Source organism: Dasypus novemcinctus, chromosome 9 (genome assembly GCF_030445035.2).
Source record: "Dasypus novemcinctus isolate mDasNov1 chromosome 9, mDasNov1.1.hap2, whole genome shotgun sequence".
NCBI classification, from domain to species: Eukaryota; Metazoa; Chordata; class Mammalia; order Cingulata; family Dasypodidae; genus Dasypus; species Dasypus novemcinctus.
In genome coordinates, this window is record NC_080681.1 from 118,060,032 (window position 1) to 118,077,518 (window position 17,487).

General features: G+C 59.7%; 1 protein-coding gene across 4 annotated transcripts; it reads left to right on the forward strand.

Annotated features, from left to right (window-relative positions):
* The first annotated feature begins 852 nt into the window (after positions 1–852).
* ARHGEF19 (Rho guanine nucleotide exchange factor 19) lies at positions 853–16,632 on the forward strand. 4 transcript variants are annotated; one of them, XM_058304324.2, is made up of 16 exons: positions 853–963; positions 4,368–4,811; positions 5,205–5,489; positions 5,652–5,745; positions 5,823–5,899; positions 6,212–6,474; positions 7,058–7,218; positions 7,353–7,505; positions 7,735–7,864; positions 8,020–8,094; positions 8,250–8,339; positions 8,480–8,640; positions 10,636–10,794; positions 11,236–11,315; positions 12,937–13,041; positions 13,390–16,632. In XM_058304324.2, the coding sequence occupies exons 2-16, from the start codon at positions 4,397–4,399 to the stop codon at positions 13,545–13,547; spliced, it is 2,406 nt and encodes an 801-aa protein (XP_058160307.1). In that variant the 5' UTR covers positions 853–963; positions 4,368–4,396; the 3' UTR covers positions 13,548–16,632. The 4 variants fall into 4 exon arrangements, with proteins under 4 accessions (XP_058160307.1, XP_058160308.1, XP_071073865.1 ...); XM_058304325.2 differs by having other exon boundaries at positions 856–963; positions 4,727–4,811; XM_071217764.1 differs by lacking the exon at positions 853–963 and adding an exon at positions 2,837–2,929.
* Positions 16,633–17,487: the final 855 nt, after the last annotated feature.

Here is a 17,487-nt window from a genome sequence, read left to right on the forward strand (position 1 = left end):
CAGCTATTAGCACTGAGTGTTTGCACACAGATTCATGTTCATAGTACGTGCCTGGCAACTTCCGAGGGCTCAAAGAATGGCAGGAATGTATAGGGAGGAAGCAGCTTCCCCTTCCTTGGGCGCAGGTGGGGCGGGAGGTTGGGGTTGGTTGGGAAGAGTACACTCGCGGCACACTAGGCCCTCCCTACTCGAGTCTGGTTCTGCTCTGGCTATTTAAATGGTTTGAGACTGAGGGCCTGTTCCATCTGGGAAGGCTTCCTGGAGGAGGTGGTTGGGCGATGGGGAGGTGGGCCATTCCAGGCAGCAGGTGAAGACTGGTCATTCGTGAGGGGTGGTGTTGCTGGAGGGGCCAGCAGGATGGTGCCAGATGCGACCCGTCACCGTCATTCACGATGCCCTCTGCCAACCATAGACACGAGCATCCCCATTTCAAAGAAGTGGTAATGGGCTCAGAGAGGGGCTGGGCTGGGAGTTCTCGAGGACCTGGGGAGTCCAAGGCTGAGCAGGTTCTCTGTGCACCTCCGCAGAACTCTCCAGCCTCAAGAAGTCCCCAGAGCCCGTCTCGCATTTGGGAAGCTCTGGAAGAGGGCCGACCTGCCTCCTTAGAGGAGCGGTGCCTCTCTCTGTCATTAGGACGTCGTGCGCCGGGGTCCCCAGAGCCTCTCCCGGGCATAGAACTCCCATTGTTCCAGCCCCCCTCTCCCACCCCAGACTGGCCAAACCGGTTCTGGGGCAGGGGGGCGGGGAGCAGGCACGTTGGGACAGCCGCCCGCCTGCCTGCGAGGTTCCTTCCACCTTCGCCTCCCCCCTCCCCGCCCCACACAATACCCGGGCGCTTTGCATAGCCTGGCTTAGGGGCCACTCTGACATCGCCCCCTGAGGGCCCGGCTGCAGCCCCAGAGTCCCCAGGGTGGCCTGGAGCCCTGGACGCTGCCGGCAGCTGGACGGAGCTCCCTGGCTGAGGTAGGGCCCCACCCCGGTGCCCGCAGCCCTGCCCTCCTCCCGCCCGTCTTCTCCCAGCGAGTCCTTTGTGCCGCCTGCCCGGCCTCTGATTCTGGCCCCAACCCACTCAGAGCCTTCTGGGGCTCAGCAGCCTGCGTGGCCTGGATCCCCTTTCCAGCCATGACTTCCTGTCTGGCTTTGTCCCTTACGGGGCTGAGGGCTCCCGGCTGCTCTGGGCAGCAGAGCCAGGGGCACCAGGGAGGGGCAGGGAAGAGCTGGGCACGGGAGGCCAGAGGCACATCTCAGGGACCATGGTAGGATCCAGGGGCCCTGTGGCTTTGCCAGCTAGGCCCATGGTTCTTTGCAACCAGCAGCATCCACTGGGTTAAGATCTCCTTGGCCACAGCCCATCCTTCTCGGCCTATGGAGACACTAAGGATGACACAGTTTTCTTAGAGGGCACAGCTAGGAGGGGCGTTAGGGGCCACTGTACAGACCAGGTATGACTTGCGTCAGGCCTCACAGCTGGTCAGTGTCGACATCAGGCCTTGAACCTTAAGCAGGTTTTCTTTCCTGTAGTTCCAGAATGGTCCTTGCCTAATGAGCACTAGAGTTTGTACCCTATGATCATGCCCTGGGCGGGCAAAGTCCCTGCTCCCTGGGACCAGCTCTCTTCTGACAGGTTTTGTCCCAGCAGGGAAGCACCATGAACATAGCTCTGTCGCTCCTTGATCCCCACTGTTGGGGTTAGATGGGACGGGCCACCTCCCTGGAGGTCATAGGGCCAGCATCCCAGCTGGGTGGGCCATTCCCATTGCCTCTTGGCCTGGGCAGAGGTGGAAGATGCCTCCAGCCTCCCTCCCCCACAAAGCCTTCCACCCCACCCTCACCCGCACCAAGCCTTCTCTTCTGCCCCCTTGAATTGGGGGTGCTTCTGCCCCAGGGGCTCAATGTTTTGCTCATTTATCCCTGCAACTGGTATGCATGTTTGTGGGTGGTGGTGGTGGTGGTGGTGGTGAGTGGGTTTGGCTTACAGAGCCCAAGTGGAGAGAATCTCCCAGAATACAAGGGAGAGGGAGTGCCTGTGTATGCTTGCACACGTGTCCTTGGAAGCAACTGGAATTTCTACGCTGAAGACTGCTGAGAGAAAAGAGACCTGTCTGGTGGGCAGCGGTCCCCGCGTCTTGTTCCATCTGCTCCTACAAACTAGGGTGTGCTTCCCCTCACTGCCTCAGTTTCCCCATCTGTGTCATGGCCCAAGCAATCCCCTTGGCTAGCGAAATACTCAGAAGAATGACTATCAAGTACAAAGCTCCAACTATGTGCTAGGTACTTGACGTGAATCTTCCCTAACTCTCACATTAGTGTTATGAAGGTGGTAGGACTATCCTATTTGCCAGATGAGGAAACTGAGGCTTAGAGAACCGTGCTCAGTTGGACCCCCTGAGTGTGATCAGGCCTGAGGGGCAGAGGCTTGGGGTACAACCTAGAGCTGCCCCTGCAGGGAGCCCTGGGGGGGTAACTGCCCTTTAGGAGCAGCCACCTCCTCTTGCATGTACCCCCCCAGACAAGGGATGAAGAGAACACGGGAGAGCAGTTGAGGAGCTGTGTGGAGGGAGGAGGGCCTTGTCACAGACCCTACTGTCCCCTTCGGGGCTCTCTCCTCCCCCCCTCTATCCCAGGGTCACTGATACTGTCACTGTCTCTCTCAGGCCTGTCTATGTGTACCTTAGTGTCCCTGGGTAGTTCAGCTGTGGAACAGCTGTCACCTCTTCCAGGAAGCCTTCCTGGAATGCTGACCTTGTGTTGAGCCCCGCACTCGCCTCCAGTGGTTTCTCTGGCTTGCCACTTGCCAGCTGGGATGATAACTGTTTTTGTTTGGGGCTCCTCCACTAGGCTGGCGACTCCACGGGGCAGGAAACATCTGTCCATCTGTCTCCACGGGTTGCTCTGGTCATCACATCGGGCATTTGTCTCTGAGCACCAGGTCTGTCGGAAATTTTCACCGGTCTCTGCCTCTGCATCTCCATCTCTGGAGTCCTTGGATGTCTCAGCGTCTGTGGTTTTTCGGTGTTTTTATTTTTTCCGAGCACTTTGGGGTCTCGGTTTCGGAATTGCTTTCTGAAGGTTTTCTGTTTCTCTAGGTCGCGCTCACTCCTCTTCTCAGCTTCCATCTCCTGGGTTTCCTGGCCCTTCCAGGCTGGGCACTGCCCTTTTGGCTGGAGGGGGCCTCTGGGGGGGTCCTTGCTGCCCGACCTGCCCACAGCGAGGCCAGGCTCGGGCAGCCCCCGCCCAGCCCTCCGCCCGCCCCCTCCCTCCCCACCCGCCTGCCTCACCACAGGGTTTGATGAATCAAACTCTTTGTCTGGGTGGGATCTCCCCCGGCCAGCTGGGCAGAGAGGGCTTCCCCCGCCGGAGCAGCCGCACAGCATCCCCAGCGGGCCTCGCGGAGAGGTGAGGGGCTGCAGGAGGGCGGCCCGCACAGGGCCCCAGGGCAGGGCTGTGGGGGCCCGGACCCCTCGGATCCCTAGGCCCGCCCTGAGGATGACTGCCTGCCCACAGAGGCCCCGGGCAGCCTGGCCCACTCCTGGGGCTGGCGCTGGGTGCTGGAGGGGGGCGAAGAGCCCCTCTCTCACCCCACGCTGAGGGGCTGGGGCGCTCTCCGCCCCGCGCCTGGGTGCTGGTCCGCCTGCCAGCTTGGCATGGGTGTGGGCCCCGCTCCATGCTGAGGGCTGCAACGCCGGGCATGGGGGTGGGGAGCGGGTCACACCAAAGCAAGGACTTCAGGGCCTGTGCGTCTGCCTCCTGGCGTGTGGGTGGGAGGTGACTCTGCGGGAAGAAGCTTTAATGGAGATGGACACGTCTGATGGGTCAGTGTGTGTGTCTGGGTGTTTGTGTCTGGAGAAAGTGTCTCTGTGTGAATGCATGTCGTTGTGTACAAACGTGTGCGTCTGTGAATGTGTGCAGTTGCAAATGTCTGAGTGTATCTGTGAAGGTGTTTGTGTCAACGTGCTTGTGTGCTGGACCCATGTGACGTGCGTATGTGTGTGTCTCTGGTTGTACGTCAGTGTACGACAGAGAATGCCTGCACAGACTTAGGAGCTAGGCTTCCTGGGGTTGAATCTGGCTCCACCATTTCCCTCCTCTCTGTGCCTCGCTTTCCTCACCTATAAAATGGGGATGATAATACCATCAACTCATAGGACTGTTTTGGGGGTTCAGTGAGCTAATGTGTGTAAACCACTTGGTCTGCTTCTCAGTAAGTACCAAGTAAGTAGTAGCAGTGACTACCTGATTCGGTGTGTGACTGTGTTTGTACAGATGTTCGTAACATGTACATGGGCCTGTCCAGGCTTCCGGGACATGGTGGCTTCCTGGCCAGCCCTGCTGTCCTGTGTCTGGCTCTGACACCCTTTCCCCTGCAGGCCCAGGTGGGTGGCAGAGCAAAGGAGGAATGGACTGTGGGCCACGTGCCACCCTCCAGCCCCACCTAGCTGGGCCACCTGGCACTGCCTGCCGCCCAGTGGCCGTGTGCCAGCAGGAGAGTCTGTCCTTTGTGGAGCTGCCCACCCTGCAGCCCCCGAGCCCTGTCTATCTGGACCTCTTCCCTGTTGCCCCGGAGGAGCTGCGGGCTCCTGGCAGTCGCTGGTCCCTGGGGACCCCTGCCCCTCTCCAAGGGCTGCTATGGCCACCGTCCCCAGGAGGCCCAGACACGGAGATCTCCCCCAGCGGCGGGATGCGGCCCAGCAGGGCTGGCAGCTGGCCGCACTGTCCTGGTGCTCAGCCCCCAGCCCTGGAGGGACCCTGGAGTCTCCAGCACCCACAGCCGCAGCGCCGGGCCAGCCATGGCTCAGAGAAGAAGTCAGCCTGTGAGTCACCCTGAGAGGGTGGGAGGGTACACTGGGGTGGGGAGGGGCTGGGTGGCTCTTTTAGGACCCTTTAAGCCCCAGGGTCCCCCAGTCAGGACGGACGGGTAGATTCCAGTGATAAGGGACCTGGGACTCGGGGGAAGGTGAGTGGCCTGCCAAAGGCCACGGCAAGGAAGTGGCTGTCCTGGCCCCTGGTCCTTTGCCCACGGCAGTCAGGCACTGTGCTCGCCTCCCCCCACAACCGCTATGCCCTGGGGATCAGATCCTGGTAAAAAACATCGGTCCTTCCCTTGGCCATGGTGTCCCTCAGGGCTCAGGCTGCAGGACAGCAGTGGGGAGGGGTCTGGGAGAGACCCCAGTGGGTGGCAGCCTGTGCCTCACCCTTTCCCCCAGGGCGCAAGATGAGGGTGTACCAGTGTGAGGAGGCGGCTGGCAGCGCTGAAGCCCAGGCCGTCTTCCTGGAGCATGGCGGGCCGGCGCGGGAGCAGGCCCTGCGCACGGAGGAGCCGAAGCGGCCAGAGCTGTCCAGGCCCACCCGTGCGGGCCTCGAGGGGCCCGAGCGCAGGCGCTTCTCAGCCTCGGAGCTGATGACCAGGCTGCACTCCTCCCTGCGCCTTGGGCGCAATTCCACCGCCAGGGCCCCGACCCCGGGGGCAGGCCCTGGAGCAGTCCGGGAAGGTACCCGCTCCTGGGGGGTGGGGGGAGCGACTGCCAGAGCAGCCCAGGAGCGGGAGGTGGGCTGGAGGGCACGGCCGGCTCCCAGGACACCTGCGCCTGGGTCCTGGCCAGCTGGGCTATGGTGCCCGGTACCCAGGGCCACCTCGGATCTCTCCCTCCCAGGGAAAGCTGGCAGGGAGTCGTGCAGCGCAGAGGCGCACGTGGACGTGGCGCTGTCAGCCCCTGCTGACCCGAGTGGCGGCTGGCCCGAGCCCAGGTACCCTCTGCCACTCGGGGCGCGAGTCTGAAGCCGGGTGTACCCGAAGGTGGGCCCTGACGCCGTTTCTTTCCCAGGCTGGACACGCAGGAAGAGCCGGCTCTGGGTTCCAGGAGCGCCAGCGAGCGTCGCCGGTCTCGGTTCCTCCTTAATTGTAAGTGGGAGGGGGCCACGGAGAAAGGGTCTGGGGGTAGGGGTGGGGCGAGGGAACTGGAAAACGGGGGGCTTGGAGAGCTGGGAGCAGGTAGGGATCGAGTGAGGGAGAGGGAGTTAATTCTCAGGGTCTAGCCCTGGCGCTGGCACACAGTTGGTGCTTAATTAGTGTTTAATCAATGAAGGAAGGCAGGCGGGAATCCACTGGGTCCCGACCTGCGGGTTTGTTCAGAGGCAGCCTCTCGGGGGCCGGGGAGCAGCGGGGCCGGGCGGGCGGGCGCCCCACGGGCCTCCCGCGCCTCTCCCCGCGCAGCGGTCCTCTACCAGGAATACAGCGACGTGGCCAGCGCCCGCGAGCTGCGGCGGCAGCAGCGCGAGGAGGAGGGCCCGGGGGACGGGGACGAGGGCGCGGAGGAGGGGCCCGGGCCGCCGCGCGTCAACCTCTCCCCCAGCAGCTCCTTCCGGGCGCAGCGCTCGGCGCGAGGCTCCACCTTCTCGCTGTGGCAGGACATCCCCGACGTGCGCGGCAGCGGCGTCCTGGCCACGCTGAGCCTGCGCGACTGCAAACTGCAGGAGGTGGGCGCCGGGACCCGCGCGGCGGGGCCGCAGGGGGCGGGGCTGGGGGAGGGGGGCCCGGGGCGCGGAGGGAGGGGTGGGGCCAGGGGTTCCAGAAACGGCACGAGGTGGCCCCGGCACGAGGTGGGGCGGGGGCCGCAGGGAAACGGGGCGTGCGGGACTGTGCGGGATCCGGCGGCGAAGGCGGGCCACCAAAGGGGGGTGCGGACCCGCGGGGCTTGCAGCGGCGGGGCGGGTGCAAAGACCGCCAAGGCGGGGCAGGCTGGAAGGACAACGAGGGCAGGGGTGCCAGAGGGACGTGGCGAACCTAGGAGAGGGGACGAGGTCTAGCGCCGGACCGGGCCGGAGGAGCCCCGGAATCTGCGCTAGACCCGGCGGGGACGGAATTGGGGTGGAGCCCCGGGAGAAGCACGTGCACTGGGCGAGGGCTGAGGGCAGGGGCGGAGGCAGGTGGGCGGGGCTAGTGGGAGGGCGGGGTCATTGGGGGTGGAGCCAGAAGCCCGGGCTGGGGTGGGGGATGCGAGGCCCTGGGGACCCAGGTGGGCTGGTCCGGCGGCTTCAGCCCCACGTCCGCCCTGCTCAGGCCAAGTTCGAGCTGATCACGTCCGAGGCCTCGTACATCCACAGCCTGTCGGTGGCCGTGGGCCACTTCTTGGGCTCAGCCGAGTTGAGCGAGTGCCTGGGGGCGCAGGACAAGCAGTGGCTCTTCTCCAAACTGCCCGAGGTCAAAAGCACCAGTGAGAGGTGAGGGAGGGCCCCGGCCTGGCCTGGGGCGGGGGGGAGGGCGAGCCTGGGGCCGGTGGGGCGCCCGGGCTGGGCTCGGGGGGGGGGGGGCGGGGGGGGGGGCTGCTGCCCCTGACCCCTCGCCGGCCCTTCAGGTTCCTGCAGGAGCTGGAGCAGCGGCTGGAGGCGGACGTGCTGCGCTTCAGCGTGTGCGACGTGGTGTTGCGCCACTGTCCGGCCTTCCGCCGCGTCTACCTGCCCTACGTCACCAATCAGGCCTACCAGGAGCGCACCTACCAGCGCCTGCTGTAGGCCGGGGGCTCTGACCTGACGGGGGGCAGGAGGGAGGGAGGGTCAGAGTGGGGCGAGGGCGCAGGAAGGGTGACACTGGGAGGGGCTCTGTGATGGCGAGAAGGTGAGCCCCAAGCCCAGGGGGCAGGAGGAAGGGGCTGAGAAGGCACCCGGAGAACCCTTGGGGTGGCTGCGGTCGTGGAGTTCAGGCCCACCCGTGACCCTAGACCCCTCCCCACTGTCCAGCTTGGAGAACCCTAAATTCCCCAGCATCCTGGCTCGCCTGGAGGAGTCTCCTGCGTGCCAACGGCTGCCCCTCACCTCCTTCCTCATCCTTCCCTTCCAGAGGATCACCCGCCTCAAGATGCTGGTGGAGGTACGCGGAGGGCCCCGGGCTGCGGGGGAGGGCAGGGCCAGAGCTGCTGCGACCTCCGCAGCCCTTTCTGGGCACCGGTTGGTGGGCAAGATCTCGGGGGCGGGGCTTGGGGATGTTCCCGGCCAGCCTCAGTGCACCGACCCCCCCCCTTCTAGAACATTCTGAAGCGGACAGCACAAGGCTCCGAAGACGAAGGCATGGCCACCAAGGCCTTCAACGCACTCAAGGAGGTGAGCTCAGCAGGGCAGGGGCCGCCCGGCTCCCCCAGCATGTCGCTCAAAGAGCTTCCAGCCTTCAGTGTCTCTGGCCCCCAGGCGGGAGTCTGAGGCTGGGCTCTGGGAAGTGGGGTGCGGGGGCTGCGGTGACCTGCCCATGGCCTTCCCAGCTGGTACAAGAGTGCAACGCCAGCGTGCAGTCCATGAAGAGGACAGAGGAGCTCATCCACCTGAGCAAGAAGATCCACTTTGAGGGCAAGGTGCATGCCTGCGGCCGGCGGGCCTGGGGCACCCCCGGGGGCAGCCCTGCACCTGCCCCCCGCGCCCCCCGCATGTGCTCTCTGCCCTGGTGCCTCTGGGCCTGACCTGCCCTCTCCCCTTGCCTTCTCCGTGCCCCCAGATCTTCCCACTGATCTCTCAGGCCCGCTGGCTGGTCCGGCACGGCGAGCTGGTGGAGCTGGCACCACTGCCCGCGGCGCCCCCTGCCAAGCTGAAGCTGTCCAGCAAGGCAGTCTACCTGCATCTCTTCAATGACTGCCTGCTGCTCTCCCGGCGGAAGGAGTGAGTCGGGGCAGGGTGGGCTGTTAGGAGAGGGGAGCCAGGCTCCCTTCTCACGGATGGGCTCACAACCAGTCCATCAGTGAGCCCCGAGCCCCAGCCTGTGCCAGACTGTGCTGCCGACACCCTGTGCCTTGGAGTCTCCCACGGTGAAGGCAGAGGTGCAAGGCAGGCCCAGCTTCCAGACCAGAGACTCAAGGGCTGGACCATGCATGGAAGACTTGAACTCTCTGCTCTGGACTTAGGCCAGTTAGAACAGAGACTAAGAGTCCAGTGCTGGAGTCCCAGCTCTGCCCTGAGTAATGGTAACAGCCAACACTTCCATGAGTGCCTGTTCTTCGCCAGGTGTGCTATTTGGATTATTCCTTGTAGTCCACTAAGCACCTCCCTCGTTAATCTCAAGATCGTGGAACTAATAAGTGGAGGGGCCAGGAGTCCAGGTCTGCCTGATGCCAGACCCCAGGCTCTTAACCACTGTGCTCTCCTGTCTTCCATCTGTAAAGTAGAGCCTGCCACGTGGGGCTGTGTGAGATTCAGTGTGATAATGCATGAAAAGAGCTTGGCACAGGTCCCGACACATCGTGAGCCCTCCCTCCCTGTAAGCTGTGACAATTATAAGTGAGAAATGAGAGAGAAGACTTCCTGGAGGAGGCGGCCCTTAAGGCTGAGTGAGATGAGGGATGGATGTCTTATGTTATGGGAAGAGTTCATTCCTGATTTTTTTCATTCATTCAATGAATCATGATGAACTCCTCTGTACCAGACCCTCTTCTGGGGACATAAAAATAAATGAGGCTTGTTCTCTGCTCCTAGGACTGTTGAAAACACTTTCTGATAACCATGAGCTCAGGGTTAGGGTGGAAGCCGAGTGTACTGGTACTATGGCAGCCCCAGGTGTGGGGCGAGAATCAGAAAGCTTCACAGAGGAAAGAGCATTTAAACTGGGTTTTGAAGGATGAATAGGGGTCTTCCAGGTAGAGAAAGAGGTTTGGGGGGTCTAGCAAGGTCACAGTAGGGTATAAGAGTCAGAGTGTATTTGGTGAACGATGAAGCCTAATGTGGCTAGATTTGTAGAGGGGGAGGGCAGGAGAGGGAAGTTGGGAGGTCAAAGGTCTTGGTAGAGATTAGATTTACTCTGAGGGTAGCAGGGAGCCATGGAGAGTCAGGCAGAGGAGTGACATTTTACTCCTGACCAATTTGGAGGATGGATTGGAGGGGGAGAGACCAGAGGCTCTTGCAGTTGTCCAGGTAAGAGTAGGTGTGCTCTGCTCCAGAAGTGGCAGGAGGCTTGGGATAAACGGATTCCAGGGCCAGTAAGGTGGACAGACAAGATGAGGTGGGCTACCAGTTAGGGAGGAGGGGGAGAAGAGACAACGATGACTTCAGAGTTTCGTCTTGGGCAGCGTGGTGGGGGTCGCCCACGTGATGGGCAATGTTGACGACGATCTGGTTTGGAGTGGAAGATCCAGAGTTGTTACAATGAGATGAAGGAACCAATGGGTCATCCTTCACCCACCCACCCACCCATCCTCCCACCCGTCTATCCGTCCACCAACTCATCAGCCACCCCACCCATCCACCCATCCATTCCACAAGTGTTTCTTGAACCCAAAAATTGGGCTGGGCAGTGTCGGGTATAGCGGTGAACACGACGGGCAAGTTCCGTCTTCCTGGAGCTTATGTGTTGGGGACTTAGACGCCCCGCAGGGGAGCTGGTTCTCATCCAGAGAGCTGTTCAGTTGGTTCTCTAGAACTGGAGCTCAGAGGGGAGGTTCGGAGAGAAATTGAAAGCCTGGGGTCGGGGACCCTCTCCATCTCCGTCCACCTGTCACCGAGCCAGCAGGGATGGTGTTCCCAGTTCCTTTTGGGGACTTTGCTGGCCCTCATGGAGGCCAGTGCCCTGCCAGAGAGGTAGACAGCCCGAGCTCACCTGTCCTGAGGAGGGGGCGGGGGGCCCAGGCCGGGGCCAGGCTGACCTCCCCTCCCACCGCCCCACAGGCTGGGGAAGTTTGCCGTTTTCGTCCATGCCAAGATGGCCGAGTTGCAGGTGAAGGACCTGAGTCTGAAGCTTCAGGGCATCCCTGGCCACGTGTTCCTCCTCCAGCTCCTCCCTGGGCAGCACACGAAGCACCAGTTCCTGCTGAGGGCCCGGACGGAGTGAGTGGCCTCCGGGTGGGCCAGGGCCTGGGAATGGGGAAGGCGGAGGCATCACCCCTGACCTGGGCAGAGGGCAAGCGTGGGTGGCAGAGCAGTGGTCTGTGCTCCTGCAGGTGGTACCAGGCGGGCTGGCCACTCCCCCTCAGCCGCTGGGCATCTCTTGGGTGAAAATCCTCGTGCTCCTTTATCTGCCTCTGGCTTCAAGAGGGTGACCTAAGGCAGGATCTGGACACAGCGGGCGCCCGGGGGCTTCTGGGCCTGCTCTGTCCTTATGCTCAGAGCTGGGCGGGGCGCAGGCTTGGGAACAGAGTGCTGGGTCGGGGGACACGGCCTGGGCCAGGGGCCTGGCCCTCATGCCCGATCCTCCCAGCCCTGGTTCCTGTGGCCCCGCGCTGGGAGGCATGCTTTGCATGTTGTGACAACTCAGCCCCGTTCTCCCAGGAGTGAGAAGCAGCGGTGGATCTCCGCCATGTGCCCCTCCAGCCCCCAGGAGGACAAGGAGGCCATCAGCGAGGGGGAAGGTAGCCTCTGCCGCCCGGCTCCCGCCTCCCCCAGGCCCCCGTCCCCGGGCTGGGGACTTCCCTGCTTTCCCCGTCTCCTCCTGCGCTGAGTCTGGGGGCGCTGGGGTCAGCGGGGAGAGAGGCCAGCTGGCCCGGGACCCTCAGGGAAGGCTCGGAGGAACCCTGAAGGACAGGCAGGGTTCAGCTAAGATGGGCCGGCCCCTGTGGACACAGGCAGCCCCTGGAGCTTGCAGAGCCCTTTCCAGCCTCCCACCTGATCCCCAGACAAGCCCTGCTTACAAGTTAGGAGTCTGGGATTCAGAGCAGTGAAGCAGGCTGCCCAGGCTCGCCCAGCTACTGAGTGGCCGACTGGGGACTGGAAGCCAGCACTGTCTCTGTCTTCACATCGGTGGCAAAGAGGACGGGAATTAGAGTGGCCGGGGGGGGGGGCAGTGGGGGGGCAGGGTCAGTGCAGGATCTGCTCTGTTGGGCCAGAAGCTTCTCCTTAGGGTGTGACGTGAGGCGGGAAGGCAGGGTGCAGCCGAGCCGTCGAGGACCCTGATCCAGTGGGCCCCAGGTAGCTATCGAAGGTGCCTGAGCACAGGGAGTCACGCTGAGCTTTAGGTAGCCAAGGGGAAGGAAGGGGATTCCTTTCTCCTGGGCCCATGCCGTGGCACCAGGCCCGCGGCTAGGGGCTTTCTATACACATTTCTGTTATTTAGTCCTCGTCCCGACCCTGGCAGGTGGACTCATTTTTTCGTATCTGAGAAAACGGAAGTGCAGAAAAGTTACGTGACTTGCCCAAGGTCACAGAGCCAGTTGGTGGCAGAGCTGGCATTCAGGCCGGGTCTGGCCCCAAAGCCCGTGCCTTCTCGTGCTACCAGCCGGCTCCGTCTGACGGCAGAGGCTCAGGGCCTGGAGTGGGGCAGGTTCTCTGCCTTGAGTTCGGAGGCCTGTCTTGGCTGGGGAGGGGACAAGCCCTCTATACCAGAGAGGTGGTCAGGGAGGGCCCCTGAAGGATGAGGAGGGGCAGCATGAAAAGGTCTGGGGAGAGTGCTGTCCACAAAAGGAGCAGCCAGTGCAAAGGCCCTGAGGCAGGAGGTGTCGGGAACGATGAACGCAGGGAGGCCAGTGTGCCTGGAGCTTCAGGAGCCACGGGGAGATGGGAGAAGACGAGGCTGGTGAGGGGGTGACCCCAGTCACCCAGGACCGTGGAGGCCGTGGGAAGGACGGGGTTTTGTTCTAAGAGGAAGGTTTTCAACAGGGGAGAGCCCTGACTTGAGCCCCAGTTGGGAAGGGAAATGGGGGCATCTGAAGGGGCTCTTAAGTTTTGTGGGATACCCAGAGGCAGGGTGTCTGGGAGCAGTTGGATTTTAGGGCCTGGAAGTCAAGATCAAGCTGGGGAAATGGGGACCCTTGGCGCAGAAGTGGGAACCGGAGTCCCCAGGGCTTCTGTTGAGGGTCAGAGAGGAGAGGCGTGACCGGGGCAGGCCAGGGTCCCGGCGTCCTGCACGTAGGCCTGTGGCATGGGAGCGGACACAGGAAAAGAGCACCCCCACCCTCTCCCTCCCTCCCACTGCCCCTCCCTGCCTGCCCCCCTGCCCTCGGGGGTTTCCTTGACTCTCTTCCCCTGGGCTGTCAGACCGCCCCCAGGTGCAGTGTGTCAGGACCTACCAGGCCCTGCAGCCGGACGAGCTGACCTTGGAGAAGACCGACATCCTGGCAGTGAGGACCTGGACCAGTGATGGTGAGGGGAGGTGCCCGTGCGGGCAGGAGGTACCTGGGTGGCTAAGACACCACTGGGAAAGATGCGAGTGTTGGCTGACCATGGCCTGTGGGTAGAATCAGGTTAGACAGGAGGACCTTCCTGCTGCGAAGGTGCTGGATCAAGAGTGATGAGGGAGGATGGGAAATATCCTACTCGGAGGCTGATCTCAGAACAGATCAGAAGGCCCCCTGTGGGGCTCCTGGAATCAGAGTGCTGAGTCGAGGGGACGCCGGCCCCAGGGGCGCGGACAAGGCTCTCATCAGGGCCAAGGCCGCCCCTCCCAGGCCTGGATGCCGCTGATGCTGCCCCTGGCCCGTGCGCCCCTAGGCTGGCTGGAGGGGGTCCGCCTGGCGGATGGCGAGAAGGGGTGGGTGCCCCAGGCCTACGTGGAAGAGATCAGCAGCCTCAGCGCTCGCCTCCGAAACCTCCGGGAGAACAAGCGGATCACGAGCGCGGCCAGCAAGGTGGGGGAGTCCCCCGCGTGATGGGCGGCCTGGCCGGGGACACCAGCTCCCTGCCCGGCTCCCCGAAAGGTCTGGAAGAGGCCCCCGGCACCACCACGCCCTATGCCGCTGCTGCCGGCCCTTCTGCTCCGTGGTCCTGGCAGCGAGGGCCTGGACATGGCTGAGGGTGGGGGCCTCCAGAGGGCCTCCTGGCCTCACGCTCCTCAGTGCCCACAGTGTCCTCCTCTGGTGAGGGGGTCCCAACAGGTGACCCCTGAGAGCTGGCGGAGACTTGAGCCCTCTCCCTTCTGTGCCCCTGGCTCTTGGCCCTCTTGGCAGGGGTCTGGCTGGGGAAAGCTTTGGGGCTGATGGGTGCTGGGCCCTGTGTCTGTCTGGGCTCTCCTCCGTGGCCGCAGCCTGAGCGATTGCTGATTGCTGCGGCTTGTTTGTAAATAAACTCCCATGATGCCTTGGCGTGGAGTCTGTGAGCCACCTGATGCCAGCCCCATGTCCCCAGCCGAAGAGCAGGAGAGTCTCTGGTTCCCTCTGATTTGCTTTTCTCGAGACAAAAAACTCTTAACCAGAGGAGGGTAACCAGGGTGGCAGAGGGGCCGTGTATTAGTTGGGCTGCCTTTAGTTGCAAGTAACAAAACACCAGCTTCAAGCAGGCTTCGCTCTTAAAGAGACTAATTAGCGCTCGTCTTAGTTTCCGATGGCTGCTGAAACAAAATACTGCAGTGTCCTAAAGCAACAGAAATTTATTTTCTCTCAGTTCTGGAGGCCAGAAGTCCAAAATCAGTCTTGCGGGGCCGAAATAAAAGTGTGGGCAGGGGCCCTAGGGGAGAGCGCAGTCCTTGCTCTCCCAGCTTCTGGCGGCTGCAGCATTCCTTGCCTTGGGGCCACATCGCTCCCCTCTCTGCTTCCAAGGTCCTACCCCCCTCTTAACCTGTCTGTGTCAAATCTCACTCTGCCTCCCTTCTATAGGATACAGTGTGATTGCATTTAGGGCTCATTCAGATAATCCAGAATAATCTCCCCTCTCAAGGTTCTTAATTTAATCATACCGGCCAAGACCTTTTCTTCCTTCCTTCCTCCCTCCCTGCCTCCTTACCTTCGTTCTTTCTCCAGCTAACGTTCACAGGTTCCAGGTATTAGGACATGAATATTTTTTGTGAGGGGGATGACAATTTTCGGCCTACCATAGTTCTCTTAACTGAGAAGTTCAGAGATAGGGTGGGTTTCAGGCAAGACTTGGTACAGTGGCTCAGTGATGTCACTGAGGACCTAGTTCTTTCCGTCTCTCTATTCTACTATCCTTGGCATAACTTCATCTTAAGGCTTCCAGAGGCATCTTTGTTCTCATCCAACATATAAGAAGAGAATTTTCTATGTCTCAGCATTCCCAGTTCAAGTCCTGGGATTCCCTCTGATTGGACCAGCTTAGGTCATGTGGCCACGCCTGGGCCAATCATAGTTGCCAGAGGATGGTGTGTGCTGATAGGCCCAGTGTCAGTCACATGCTCTCTCCCTGGAGCAAGGTTGGGGCATATCTTCCCTCGACTCCCATAGTCTCCAAGGGGAACTGGGGACTGTCGCAAAGGGATGGGTGTCAGTGCCAAGGAGGCCAGTGTTCTTTGGAATCCAAGTCATCTAAGGGAGCAGAAGGAGCTGGGAATAATGAGCTTGGGGATGTGGACACTTGGGAAGACGGGGGACATCCTTCACCCCCCTGAAGGAGGTCACGGGGCAGAGAAAATGGAAGAGTTGGGGTGGTCCCAGAGGGCAAACATGGAGCAGGTGGGGAGAAGCTCAGAAAGCCTTCGGGAATGACTTTCTAACATGATTGGTGCAGGGAGGGGTGGAGTGTATGGGTGGGCTTGGGAAAGGGGACGTATTTGAGTCTGAATTCTGGTTCAGACATTTATTCCTCATGTGATTTTTTTTAAATAAACTTTTTATTTTGGAATAATTTTAGATTTAGAGAAAAGTTGCAAAGATAGAACAGAGAGTTCCCGTCCCTCACCCGTTTCCCCTGCTGTCAATAGTGTCCGTTCCGGGCCACCGTCGTCAAAACGAAGAAACCCACATTGGTACATTACTAGTAACTGAACTCCAGACTTTATTTGGATTTTACCAGTTTTTCCACTAATGTCCTTGTTCTATTCCAGGATCCAATCCAGGATTTCACACTGAAGTTAAACTCGTGTCTTCTTAGTTTCCTCTGGTCTGTGACAGCCTTTTCTTGTTTTCATGACCCTGACATCCTGGTGTTCTGTAGAATGGCCCTCAGTTTGGGTTTATCTGATATTTTTCTCATGATATTTTTCTCATGAAGTGGGTTTGGGGGAAGAAGACCAGAGAGGAAAGTGCCCTTCTCATCATCTTATCAGGTGACACCTGATATTCAAACGCATTCTCACCTGTGCAGTTGACCTTGATCACTTGATGGAGTCTGCCGGGTTTTTCTACTGTAAAGTTACTATTTTCCCCTTTTCATTCTTGTTTTTTAGAAGAGAAGTCACTAAAAGGGTTAAGCTCTGCCTTCTATAGGGTGTGAATTTACATACGTTGCTTGGAATTCTTCTGTAAGGAAGGTTTGTTCTTTTCCCCCTACTTATTCATTCAAGCATTTGTTTATGTCAATATGAATCCACACTTATTTATTTTATTCTTTAGGTTATAACCCAATACTAAGTTACTTATTTTGTTGCTCAAATTGTTCCAGCTCTGGCTCTTGGGAGCTCTTTCATATGAGCTCCTGTGGCCATTTGGCATGCCCCCATCCTTTTGTTTTTTGAGCACTCCCTTATTTTCTGGCAAATAAGATGCTTCAGGCTCATCTTGTATTTTCCCTGCCTCCACCCTAGAATCAACCATTTCTCCAAAAAGCCCTGTTTCCTTTTTTTTGGAAAGTGGTATTTAGAAACCAAGATTTGGGGTCTGGGTGGGCTTGGTGCCCCTAGAGTGTTACTCCTTCTAGGCCCTCTCAGTTGACAGCACTAGGAAATACATGCATATGCCCTGTGCTTTTAGGCTCTAAGCCTCAGTTTCCTCATCTGCAAAATGGGGATGTGCTAATCATGCTTATTCCATGAGGCAATTGTGAAATAAAGTGTTGAAGCAATCATACGGTGCCTGGCCCATAAAGGAGTTACAACTATGGTAGCTCTTGCTACATCAGAGCTGCACAGCCAGGCCATGGGGGCCCTTGTGAGGTGCTGAGTCCCCTGTCCCTGGGGATTTGAGGAACTCAGACTGGGGGTGGGATTCCTGCTCCAGGTAAAGGCTCAAGGGCCTCTGTGCTTTTCCCAGTACTGAGTCTGCCTTGGCAAAAGCCAAGGCTGGCACCCAATTAGCAAAGTAGGGGAAACAAGCTGTATTAGTCAGCCAAAGGGGTGCTGATGCAAAATAACAGAAATTGGTTGGTTTTTACAAAGGGTATTTATTTGGGGTAGGAGTTTACAGGTATCAGGCCATAAAGCATAAGTTACTTCCCAAAGTAGAGAAGATAGACCAAAGTCTATTTTCACATGTTGGAGCAAGATGGCTGCTGACGTCTGTGAGGGTTCAGGCTTCCTGGGTTCCTCTGGGCTCAGCTCCTCTGTTTTCTGCACAAGGTCAACTGTAGACTATCAGGTGAACGGCTCTGTCTCTCTCCCTGGGGTTTCTGCCGTGTCTAAAGAGCCGGCTCTATTCCTCTGTGTTCTCCTCCTCGTTCATGTCCTCTCTTTCTGGGGCTGGCTTCTCTTTCCTCTGTGTGCTGACTTCCTGGGGCTCCAGCTTAAGACTTTAGCATCAAACTCCAACATCAGAAAACCCTCACCTGTGTTCTTCACCATGCCTTTTATCTGTGGGGACTCAACCTCCTAAGGATGTGGCCCAATCAAAGCCCTAATCATAACTTAATCATGCCCAGGTACAGACCAGATTACAAACATAATCCAATATCTATTTTTGGAATTCATAACCATATCAAACTGCT